The sequence below is a fragment of the Sesamum indicum genome, linkage group LG10, assembly GCF_000512975.1.
Source record: "Sesamum indicum cultivar Zhongzhi No. 13 linkage group LG10, S_indicum_v1.0, whole genome shotgun sequence".
In the NCBI taxonomy this organism is placed as follows: domain Eukaryota; kingdom Viridiplantae; phylum Streptophyta; class Magnoliopsida; order Lamiales; family Pedaliaceae; genus Sesamum; species Sesamum indicum.
The window spans coordinates 596,960-609,318 of record NC_026154.1 but is presented as its reverse complement, the minus strand read 5'-3'; the positions used below and the strand labels follow the sequence as shown (position 1 = coordinate 609,318).

At 36.9% G+C, this 12,359-nt stretch overlaps 1 protein-coding gene across 1 annotated transcript; it reads left to right on the top strand.

Annotated features, from left to right (window-relative positions):
* Positions 1,951 to 12,183, top strand: LOC105171369 (probable ATP-dependent DNA helicase CHR12). Its single transcript, XM_011092456.2, has 12 exons — positions 1,951 to 2,366; positions 3,584 to 3,740; positions 5,380 to 5,444; positions 5,978 to 6,166; positions 6,367 to 6,516; positions 7,010 to 7,405; positions 8,120 to 8,379; positions 8,462 to 8,680; positions 9,000 to 9,207; positions 9,298 to 9,451; positions 10,383 to 10,985; positions 11,314 to 12,183. Exons 1-12 carry the CDS (start codon positions 2,082 to 2,084, stop codon positions 11,970 to 11,972), a joined length of 3,345 nt encoding a protein of 1,114 aa, XP_011090758.1. The 5' UTR covers positions 1,951 to 2,081; the 3' UTR covers positions 11,973 to 12,183.

Sequence of the window (12,359 nt, the reverse complement as noted above, 5' to 3'; positions counted from 1 at the left end):
ACTAACTTACAACTTATTTCTGACACGAAAGCAAAAACTATTACCAACATTTCTAAAATCTTCCCATCGAATCCAAATTCAGTTGATTTTTTATTTTTCCTAATGCAATGCAACGGGGATGAAGTCGGACAAATCTGAATTGGAACATGTCCAACAGTTTCTCCCATACATTAAACAAAGAAATAGGAACAATGATTTGGGGATCGACCATACAGATGATATATATAGAGGGCAATATTGTTTGTTCATATCCAAATATATTTTCTGTAGTTCGTTAAATTTCAGATTGTGTTTGCAGATTGCAAATACCAATGAATTTGTATGGTTAGGATTATTTATATTTTGTTCCATCTTTCACCAGAAAACACTGAAGACAGTGTCCCGGACTTTGAGGTGCAGATTTCATATGTGCATCCAATTACAGTACATGTTTGGTAGCAATTTTGCGGCTAATGCACTATATATTTGATGTATCTATTTCCTACCCTGTTCAGCACACAAATGATGGCTTACTTATGTTAATAAATAAAAGAAAATTACAAAAATAAAATAATTTTAATTCTATTAATAATTTTAAAGCAAGTTGTGGATGTCATCCATGCATGACTTTTTTTTTTTTATTTTCAAATTATATATATTATAATTATAATCAATAATAAATTTGAAAATTTATTATTTTAAAAAAGTTATAGTGAACTATTACAAATATTATTTATTGCGTGCGATCATGCACTGGCACACATTAGGAAAAGAATGACTATTGGCTATACTTTTAATAGCTATGTACTAAAATCGTGGTAAATACTTTTTATTGACCAACATTAAAAAAATCGATGCAAAAACATAGATGTTTCACCAAGAAAAAATTATTTGTCATGGCTAAGAGTCATGGTAAAAAAAATTTAGCCATCATCGCAGATACCACTGTCAAAAATCGTTGCATGGCTGTGGTCAATGACTATTTGCTACGGTTATTTTGTTATTAATCACGGCTATTACCTATGGTTAAATGTTGCATTTTTTGTAGTGACATTAGGTTATCTTGAAGGATCTTCGCTTTGTTGGTATTGTTGTCTTTCACGCATTTTTTGTTGTCAATTCATCTCATTTTGAATTCGTGTTGTTTGGCTTTGACCAGGACTAATAGAGACACGAAAAATAGTATTATGAACCAACTCAAATTTCGAAACATCCCAATAATCATCCGTCATCAAAAGTTGGAAGACTTGGAATATTGTCTTTTTGTAAGCTGTTAAATCATAATAATCCTTAATTATTGATAATGCGATAATCATATATGTAGTGTATATCTTTTGAACGTGAAAACAAAAGATCTCAAATTGACTCTATTTATTATATGAACATTCTCGTGTGATAATTTTAATTTGGGTATTAAGTCTATGAAGTTCATAGTGATACAGGAATAAGTATTGCAAATTTTAAGTAAAAGTTTCGTACATTTTATTTTATTGGGTTGGACATCTAGCTTATTCCATCTCCGGGTGTTGAGAAAATTAGTAAGCCCAAGTCACTTCCTATACAAATAAAATAAAGATGGCCTAAGAGTATATAAAGTGGGTAAATGGATCATTGGACTATTTGGTTAGAGTGGTGAATAGAAGGAAAATGGTATGGGTCTTAGCAGTCCGGGTCGGACCAAGTTACTTGATATGGGCTATGAATTGGGTCCAACATTGTTATTAATTATTTCAGTTTTGGTCCTCACATTTTGTATTAATGACTTAAATGTGAACTGAGTGGTCAAAGTGAAATACCATTTGAGAACAGGTCCAACTCACATTAAAGTTAGGGGTATGTTGGTAATTGTACAACAACAACAGTATCGCTGAGCAGAGGACATTATCGTAATTGGGCTATAAGAACCCTTCCGATAAGTGAAAAACCTAACTCCCCCGAACCCAAAAAGAGAAAAATAAAACTAAAATTAAATCCTTTTCTTTTCCAATTTTTTCTTTTTCTTTTTCTTTTTTCCCCTTTCCGATTTACGGATTTTGGAGGAGGTGCAGTATCATTTTCAAAATACTCTCGCACGACGCCGTATTTTGCTCTCCCTTCCCGCCATGGTTGCACAGGTGGCGGAGCCACAGCCCTCTGCTTCCCAGCAGTTGGGCATCCCTCCGGTGGAACACGACCCCCAGTCCGAAAACCCGCTAGCCAGTGCCAAGACCTTAATTTGCGCCCTCAATTTCATCTCCCGCAATTTGCCCTTGCCCCAACATGTTTACGACGCCGTTTCCTCCATTTACCAGGACCCCTCTTCTGATACCGGTCATGAAGCCCCATCTGATGCTGATGAGGAGGTGGAGGGTGACGTCAGAGACGGGGAAACTCCGCCGTTGCGGACGGTTGGTGCTTTTGTTGTTTCTTTAATTTTATCTTTTTTTTTTCTTTCTGGAATTTAGAGGTGGTGCTTTTTCCGTGGCGGATTAATTTGGATGATTGAGTGGGATTTGAGCTTTTGGGTTTTCGTCTTTTCTTTTCTTGATTTTTTTTTGTTGGAGTCCTTGTATTAGTATAATTGTTGTAAGAGAAAGATCACGATTTTTAGGTTTTGTATAGTTCCTGTTGTGTTTTTTGTTTATTAGTTTTGAAGAATTAGTTCACTTTTGCTTACATTATTAAGTTTAACTTGCATTAGTTGTTACACTTCTCTGAATGTTTGTTTGATAGTGGTTATTAGGAGAAAAATTGCAATTTATGTTGTCTGGGCCTTTTTTATTTTAGTGTAATTGTTTCAAGTGAAAGATCACATTTTTTGTTTGAACGAGAAGAAGTTCTCGTTTTCTGTGGTTTAAATTTTTATTGAATTTGGTATTGATAGTGGGGTTGCTAATGGTTGAGGCTACTCAGATTGGTGTTAATTTGTTTTATTTTTTAGAATTCTAGCTGTCATTATTTTGATGAGAAAATATTATGGTTTAGTTTTCATTTTATTTCTCGTTTATTTTTTCAAGAATTTGTTGATTGGTTGGAAATTAGGGTATTTGATACTGGCAGTTTGTTTAATATCCGAGCATGCGCAGGTTTGAGCTTGCTAATTGTGAAATTCTTTGGGATTTTCATTTATTCTTGTTTTTTTCCCCCCAGAGAGAAAGACTGCAGCTTTCGGTTTGCAGTTGTTGCATTGTTGCTTTTTTCCCTTAATTTTGAGAATTTGGTGATTATTTGAATACTAATTTCTGGAAACAAAAATCTCTTTTCAAGACTAGTCTCTAAATAGTTGAAATATGATTCGGCTACCGCTCAACCATTACCTTTTTGCACAATGGTGCGTAGGTGCATGAGACTTACATTTTCGATCCTCATCTAAAACTCTGTTATAGGTCAAAAACTAGCCCCATTAATTTTTGAGACGGTGGGACTGTTCTTTTAAATTGACCACTGCCTTTGGCTTACATTGCTACTGTATCAGTAAATGGGATTTGATATTGATGAGAAATAATTTGGTTGTGCACTAGTTCTGCAACTCTGTGCAGCATTCTTTTCTGTTATAACCTCCTTAGATGTTTGCTTTGCTTCGCTTCTTGTAAGACATTAATGTTGATCTACTTTAATGATGCAGGATGGTCATGGTGTTTCAAGTTATGATGAGTTAATGTTGGACTTTGAGGACGCTGTTTTGAAGCAGAGATCACTATGTCTGCCTGGCTCTAGATTGTCAGACTTAAAGGAAAACAGGTCTCAGAGCCGTATCAAGCATCGGTTAGCTGAACTTGAGGGTAAGTATCTCCAAGTAAAATTATTTCGTTCACATGTCAATCATTTTGCAGAATTATTTATGGCTGATCTGATGTGGCTTCTGTTCAACATGTGGATGTTGTAGTCCTAATCCTCTCTTCTTCTCTATCTGCTACTGAAATTGTAAAAGATTTCCGGATAAAGCATTAACCATGATTTACCTTGTATTTGGTTTTGCTTTGATCTTTCTTGGGTGGTGTTTGGCTTTTTTTTTTGGCTTTTAATTGGTGTTGCCCTAGTTAACTCTCTTTAGCTTATTTTGTTTCCTTTGTTAAAGTTTATTTTGTTTTTATGGTACCTTACTCTGGTTTCTATATCTCATGTGGCCCTTCCAAGCTCATCCTTTCTGTTTATTTCCTTGCATGTAAAACATATTACTGTCGTCTTTTATATCCAAAATTCTAATTGGATTTTGTACCTATTATTATTTCCTGCTCCTAGTTTATATGCAAATAGTTTGTCTGATGTAGCATGGTGTTTGGAATGGCAAGACAGTTGGGATTTGGATATCAAGACTTTAAAAGATCCTAAATCTATTCCACTAATTGGGAAAATGATGTGAAAGATATGAAATTTATATTTACATATCCGTGCTCATAAGTTATGCTGTAAATAGAGATCATTCTATTAGCTAACTGAGGGGATTATCTAAGTTCCCACATAGTGAAACATTTTTATGTACGCGATCTCCTGAAGGAAATCAAGCAAAATCTTAATTACTATGTCCAATAGAACATGAGATCCTCAAATATTGGTCAGATAGTGCTAAGAAAATATCTGCTATACAGCCTTACAACAATGCACAAGCTCATTAAAGTTCGTTTGGGTCAAATATCAACTCCAGCCCAAGATTGTATCTAATTGAACTCTAATTGTGATTCATGACAATAAATACACGGGATGTATCTAATATTTCCACATAGTGTACAAAAACCTTATCGTAGGAGAAAGATGGGATATCTTTTAAAATAAAAATTTTGGAACCCACTGTAGTTGGTACCACAATTTGTTCTCTTCAAGAGTGTTAAGACATTTCCTGGATAACACCCCTAACTGCTACCTGATGTTTGTAAACTAAAAAAAGAGAAAGAGAGAGCACCAGAGGAAGCATGGGAAGTCTTCTGATTTGTGCTCCCTGACTATATGTTGGAAGAAGTTAGGCCCCTCAAGTTTCAACCATCAGCACATGTAATACTGAGACTTTAGGTTTGAAGAGCATTGTGATATAAGGAGCTGTATAGGGTTAAAATATGGAAACTGGTGTTCTATTAAATTCAAAATCTTTTTAATTGCAAATCCAGTGAGGACAAGCATTTTTTTAAAGGATTTGAGTAGCTTGTCTATAATTGTGTCAGAACCCTCCAAAGACCTACCTTATCTTATAACTTATTAATTGCAACCAACACAACATGGGATTTGCAAAACCAACTCTAACTAGATCCTCAGCGGCCAACAACCCTGTTAATGTATACATATATGTATGTATACGGACATCCATGTATATAGGATTTTGCTAAAAAAACTGCTTTTCCTTAATGAATCACTTTTACTTTGTCGTTCACAAAAATACAGTACATGCTTGCCAATGATGTTCTATGCTCTTTTTTCTTTGTTAAACAGAATTGCCCACAAGTAGAGGCGAGGACCTACAGTCAAGATGCTTGCTCGAACTCTATGGACTTAAGGTACAGTTGATTAAGGAATTGTCCAAGATATCTATTGAAATTAGGTTTAAAATCATGGCATTTTAAGTGGAGGTTTAAGGTGGTTGGTTTTCTGGATTAATTGCCATCTTAAGATGACGTGGAGTGGAGCTGTGTTTATTAATTCTTCTGCTGTTCGTAACAAATTCCCCTGCATAAGCATCTTCTGCTTGTAGAGTGGATTTCGACCTTTTTTTTCCTTGAACAAATTGTTTATGTGAAACTCTTGATGTGATTTGAATGGGAAACCAGGGCGAATAGTTCATTGATACTCCTGGTATTTGTCTTGCATATCATGGGGAATACACCTTAAATGAGTGAGAATGCGATTGGTGCAGGGATAAACTAGTTATATGCTCTGTCAATTTATCCAGTTATACTTTTGTTCCGAGAAGCGTATCGAAATTTTCTTTTTACGATGCATGGCTGCAAGCATCTTGTGTGTGTTCTGTGCCTAAATTTGAGATTATAATGATTTATGTCTTGTTTGTTAATGAATTTCATGTTCCTATCAGTTAGCCGAGCTCCAGAGTAAAGTGCGGTCTGAAGTGAGTTCGGAATATTGGCTTCGTCTACATTGTGCAAATCCTGACAAGCAGCTTTTTGATTGGGGCATGATGCGACTACGTCGTCCTTTATATGGAATTGGGGATGCTTTTGCTTTGGAAACTGATGATCCTCTTAAGAAGAAACGAGAGGCTGAGGTAAGGGCTATTATTGTTGACTTTTAAAATATTTTATGTTTCATGAGTGGTTCCTAACGGTTCATGTAAAATGCCACCTCAAAGTTTCATCTTATTGTCAATTCTTGCAGAGCATATTATATATATATGTATGTATCTTATTTGTCTGTTGGAAGGATTTTGATTGAATAAGAGAAATAAACTGACCGTCTTTGCTGCAGAGGTTGTCAAGATTTGAGGAAGAAGAAAGAAACCGCATAGAGACTAGGAAAAGGAAATTTTTCGCTGACTTACTTAATGGTGCACGTGAACTCCAATTGCAAGTACAGGCTGCCCAGAAACGGAGGAAGCAAAGAAATGATGGTGTTCAGGTACGACCTTCTTTCTACAATTTCCTTCCAATCTTTCTTTGCATTAGCAGTATGGCATGGGAACAAGCTCCTTTTATATGCAAGCAGATATGTCAAAAAGGAGGAAAACATTGAACTTAATACATGATGTCAGGCCCTTTTTCTGGTTGAATTATGGGATTTTTTTCTCTGGTTTCAAATTTTAGAAGGCAAGCTAATTGATATCTCATGATTTTTGGAAAACAAGTATTATGATAGCAAACAAATATCTTTTTCTTCAAATTGACACTGTTGAGAACAATTACTAGAAGAAATGGCAATGTACGTGTGATTTTTGAAAGTCCCCATTATGATTATGCTACTCTGTGAGTTGTATGCATGGGATCTACCAGATGCTTAATCCCCATATCCAATAAGACACAATTCTTTATTCTTTTGGCATACTATCCCCTTTGGATATCTTATTGATAATAGAAGCTGTATTGTATTCACTGAAGTATTTCCATTTGGGCAGGCTTGGCATGGTAGGCTGCGACAACGAGCGACACGAGCTGAAAAATTGAGGTTCCAAGCTTTGAAAGCGGATGATCAAGAAGCTTACATGAAAATGGTTGAGGAGAGCAAGAATGAAAGATTGACTATGCTCCTTGGAAAAACTAATGATCTCTTAGTTCGTCTGGGAGCTGCAGTTCAACGTGAAAAAGATGCTGCACATGACAGCATAGAGCCCCTGCAAGGTTCAGACACTGACTTGCCTGAGTTATCTGCCTCAAGGACTGATACACCAGCACAATCAGTTCCAGAAGAAGATGAAGAGGTTGATGATGAATCTGATGATAAAGTCAAGACAGGTGATTTACTAGAAGGGCAGCGAAAGTATAACTCTGTTGTACACTCAATCCAGGAGAAGGTATAATACGACTCTCTGACCTTCCCTTGTAACTTATACCTTCAAATTATCTTTTGGATCAAATTCATTTGGAAGGTTTCAGATATTTTCCTCCAGGAATTTGGGGTTTTCATTGATATCTAACAACTGAAATCCTTCTAAAAAGTTTGTTTAATTTCTAGGTATCTCATATATCTCTTCACCTTAGCTATTCTGCTTTATAGCACTTGGGGGAATGGGGTCTGAAAAGTGACAAGACATTGTTGGATGGAAGAGAAAACGAAAAAAAAAAAAAAAGTAGTTATTGTTATCTCTAATTTTGTCCTTGCTCTTGCCGGCGTTGAAGTAGGGATACTTCCTTGGGACAAAATTAGTCCCAGGTTATCGTGCAAGTCTTTCACCAAATTGAGTGAAATTTCAGGAAAGGTTTTTCTCTTATTGTCACTCTTTTTCTTTATGTCAATTTGTGTACATTCACACACATTAAAGAAATTATTATAGCCTTTCCTTCACTTACAATTCTGGGTAAATACATATTTCATTCCTTCGTAATAAACTCTTGAGGAGTGATGAGAGTTTTCCTTCTACAGTAGATGGATTGCGGACTAGATGTTTTCCCTTTTTTGTGTTTGCATGCTATAGTCTGAAAATTTCAGACCCTTGAATATTAATTTTGTAGTAACTAGCTCCTCAATTATTTGGAAATGTTGATCTAACATGAAAGAACTCTTGTAGGTGACTGAGCAACCAACTATGCTTCAGGGTGGAGAGTTAAGACCATACCAATTAGAGGGGCTTCAATGGATGCTCTCTCTATTCAATAACAATTTAAATGGGATTTTAGCTGATGAAATGGGGTTGGGAAAAACAATTCAGACCATCTCTTTGATTGCGTATCTCATGGAAAACAAAGGCGTGAGTGGGCCCCACTTGATTGTGGCCCCAAAAGCTGTCCTGCCAAATTGGATTAATGAATTTACAACTTGGGCTCCTGGGTATGCCTTGCTATCTCTTCTTTGCAAGTAGTTTGTGAATAAATAAATGCTTCAGCACTTATGGATGCTCTCTATGTTTCAGTATTTCAGCTGTTCTTTATGATGGTCGTCTAGATGAAAGAAAGGCCATGAGAGAAGAGTATTCAGGCGAAGGGAAATTCAATGTGTTGATTACCCATTATGATCTTATTATTAGAGACAAAGCATTTCTGAAGAAAATTCACTGGCACTACTTGATTGTTGATGAAGGACATCGACTTAAAAATTATGATTGTGTTCTTGCACGGACTCTGGTCTCAGGGTATTTCCTCTAATAACTTCTGGTTTTTTTTTTTTTTTTTGGCTTTTAGTTTGGAACTAACACTAACAAATTTTTAAGCGGATGCTTCAATTCTTATTTCTGCTTGTGTGTTCAACTCCACTTCTGCTTCTCATTCTTAATAGCCATTTGATATCTGAAAATTTTGCAAATTCTTTTATTATGCTGTATGACTATGAAGTCATTTCTTATCATGGGTTTGGCCCGGTCCATCTATTATTAGCATTTATTGCATAACAGCTTCTGTATCAAGATTATTTTCAGATGAAATGATTCACTAATTGATTACCAAACTTGACAGTTACCGAATTCGGCGGAGACTCCTTTTGACTGGTACCCCTATACAGAATAGCTTGCAGGAGCTATGGTCCCTGCTTAACTTTCTCCTTCCTAACATCTTTAATTCGGTTGAAAACTTCGAGGAGTGGTTTAATGCTCCCTTTGCCGACAAATGTGATGTCAGCTTAACAGATGAAGAACAGTTGTTAATCATTCGCCGGTTGCACCATGTATGTCTTTGTTCTTTATGTACCTTCCGTTATGAGTTAGCAATCCACCTTCTGAGTTCTTTTCATTTTGTGTTTGCAATATGTTCTCAGGTAATAAGGCCATTTATATTGAGGAGGAAGAAAGATGAGGTCGAGAAATTCCTGCCTGGTAAAACTCAGGTCATACTAAAATGTGACATGTCTGCATGGCAGAAAGTATATTACCAGCAAGTGACAGAAATAGGGAGGGTTGGACTGGGTCACGGTGAGTATTTTCTTATATTAGCATCTCACCTCTCTTTCTCTTTTCCAAGGATGTGGCTACTCTCAGTTAATTTTAGCATTTCTGACGTCTTGTTTCCCATGAAATCCCCTGTGTTCTCTGTTCTAAGTTAATTTTATGACGGGCTAAAAGGTTTGTCATCTGTTTAACTTTGTTAATTTTTTTTAAAGAAACAAACATATTAGAACCTGAAATATGATTCCAACAGCTGAAGTGAGAAGAATTTCCTTTTTGGCAACATCTTCTGCATCTTGATTAATATAGTGCAGTTGTCTGCCAGTGCCTGCAACTTGCATGAGGGGTCAGAGAGGTGTGTCCCTTATTGTGAATCATGCCATATCATATCTGTATGGCATGGAAGCTCAAATGCCAAAGTAAGAGAGGCAACCTGTCTCGTAGTCCTGGATATAATATGTTAGTTCTGATAGTCTACGCTTCAATAGTTCCATAATGAAAATGAGTGTTTTAACCAACACGACCATAGGACCAAGAATATGCTTAGCTGTCTATCTTTGTTTCAGTTTCTGCAAGAATCAAACAACTAAAATGTTCATTCTTGGTTGACATTTATCTTCTGTCAACATCCACTGATGTTTCAACATTTTACCATGTGAGCAACTTATTGAGACTTTTATATTCTGAGTCCGACTTTGCTTCATTCTGGTGTGTCTTTTCATACCCCACAAACATTGTCCCTCAGCAAACAGAAACACAAAAGAGTTCTTAGATGTGGGGTATTCTGCCACCAAATCAATGGCACCATAACAGGGATGGGTCTATAGCAACTTCCTGTCATGGCGCCATTAGATCTTCCTGTTAATCTGTCTTGGAGATGCCGACAGGGAATAGTCTCTCTTTCTTATGGTATGTATTTGCAGGCTTATCTTACAATATGACTATATGATGTTTGCAGGTAGTGGCAAACCCAAAAGTCTGCAGAACCTGACAATGCAGCTCCGGAAATGTTGTAACCACCCGTACCTGTTTCTAGGCGACTATTTTATGCAGCGAAGTGAGGAGATGATCAGGGCATCAGGAAAATTCGAGCTTCTTGATCGCTTACTTCCCAAACTTCATAGGGCTGGACACAGAGTCCTCCTTTTCTCCCAAATGACTAAGCTCATGACCATTCTTGGAGATTATTTGCTGTTAAAAGGTTATCAGTTTCTTAGACTTGATGGCAATACTAGCACTGACGACAGAGGCAAATTACTCAGACAGTTTAATGCCCCCGACTCTCCTTACTTCATATTTCTTCTAAGCACGCGTGCTGGTGGACTTGGTCTGAATTTACAGACTGCAGATACCGTGATTATATTTGACAGTGATTGGAACCCTCAAATGGACCAGCAGGCAGAAGATCGGGCGCATCGCATTGGGCAGAAGAAGGAGGTCAGGGTTTTTGTACTTGTCAGTGTTGGATCAATTGAAGAGGTTATTTTGGAAAGAGCTAAACAGAAAATGGGCATTGATGCAAAGGTCATCCAGGCAGGATTATTCAACACAACTTCAACAGGTCTGTCAATAAATAAAAATCTTGCACTGTTTTAGGCAATGCAAAATTTTAGGCGAGAACATAAATAAGGTTTGAAACTGTTTTTCTGGTTCGCCTGCAAATCAAGTATATGACTTTCTTAGGTAACTAACACTCCACTGGAGAGACGTTTTCTCTTAATCTTTTGCATCTACATCAAAACAACAATTAAAAGCGATTCTCGTGGACGTGCCTACTTGACTATCACGTATTGCATGAAAAACTTGCTTGAGCTCATATCTTAGTCAACAATCCTTCTTTCAGTTTTTTGGTTGGTTGGACGAAGAAATAATTGTTCATTTTATTACAGCTCAAGACAGGAGGGAGATGTTGGAGGAAATCATGCGTAAAGGTACAAGCTCACTTGGAACAGATGTGCCAAGTGAAAGAGAAATCAATCGTTTGGCAGCCCGGTCAGATGAGGAGTTTTGGTTGTTTGAGAAAATGGATGAAGAAAGAAGGCAGAGAGAAAACTACAGATCCCGGCTTATGGAAGAGCATGAGGTGCCAGATTGGGTTTATACTGTACCTGAAATAAAGGCGGGCAAGGGTAAAGGATCGATATTCGATGATGTCCCTGTCACTGGGAAGAGACGCAGAAAAGAGGTAGTTCGTGAGGATACAATTAGTGATTCACAGTGGATGAAGGCCGTGGAGAATGGAGACGATGTATCCAACTCCAAGCATCCCGCCAAAAGAAGAAGAGAGAATCCATCCATCGTAAATAATGAATTGCCTAAGAGTAATGTTACCAACAACATTTTAGGGGAGAAGAAAATCACGGACTTGAAGAGTGAAACGCTTTCAATGGTGAGTGAAACGAAGAGTGAAGACACCTTCGGCTGGACCTCCCAAAGGCCCAAGTCTGAAGCTGAAAGTTCACAAAGAAGCAGCTTAGATGGCCTGGAAGGTGGGCTGAATGGCTTAACATGGAGAGCACATAAGAAGAAGAGGTCAAGCTTGATGTGATTTAATTATATACAGACTATTTTCTGAAGCCTGAGGATTTAGAAATGAAGTAAAACTAGGTTACTTACATTGGTAAGCAGTAGTTATATGATAACCCATTGATGCGTTGTAGCAGATTTGTTTTGGACCTGAAGTTGTATTTTTTACTCTCTTTAGCAGCTCTCTGCAACATATTTATTTGCAATTGCAACTCAGATTAGTTACCTCTTTATTCATTCTCATGTCAATTGTCTAGACTTCTTCTCAAATCGATTTGTGGTTTCCTAATCCCTTTAACCAAAAGAACAAAATTCAAACTAAAATAATATTTGTTTCTGCATGGACCTTATTGTGACTGGAGTTGTTTACTTGAATGCGATTTAGGAACACTTGTAACTCCAACCAAAG

Coding starts and splice junctions, on each gene's coding strand:
- LOC105171369 (XM_011092456.2), top strand. CDS start 2,082: ATGGTTGCACAGGTGGCGGAGCCACAGCCCTCTGCTTCCCAGCAGTTG. Junction 7,406..8,119: donor TACACTCAATCCAGGAGAAG/GTATAATACGAC, acceptor GAACTCTTGTAG/GTGACTGAGCAACCAACTAT. Junction 8,681..8,999: donor GCACGGACTCTGGTCTCAGG/GTATTTCCTCTA, acceptor CAAACTTGACAG/TTACCGAATTCGGCGGAGAC.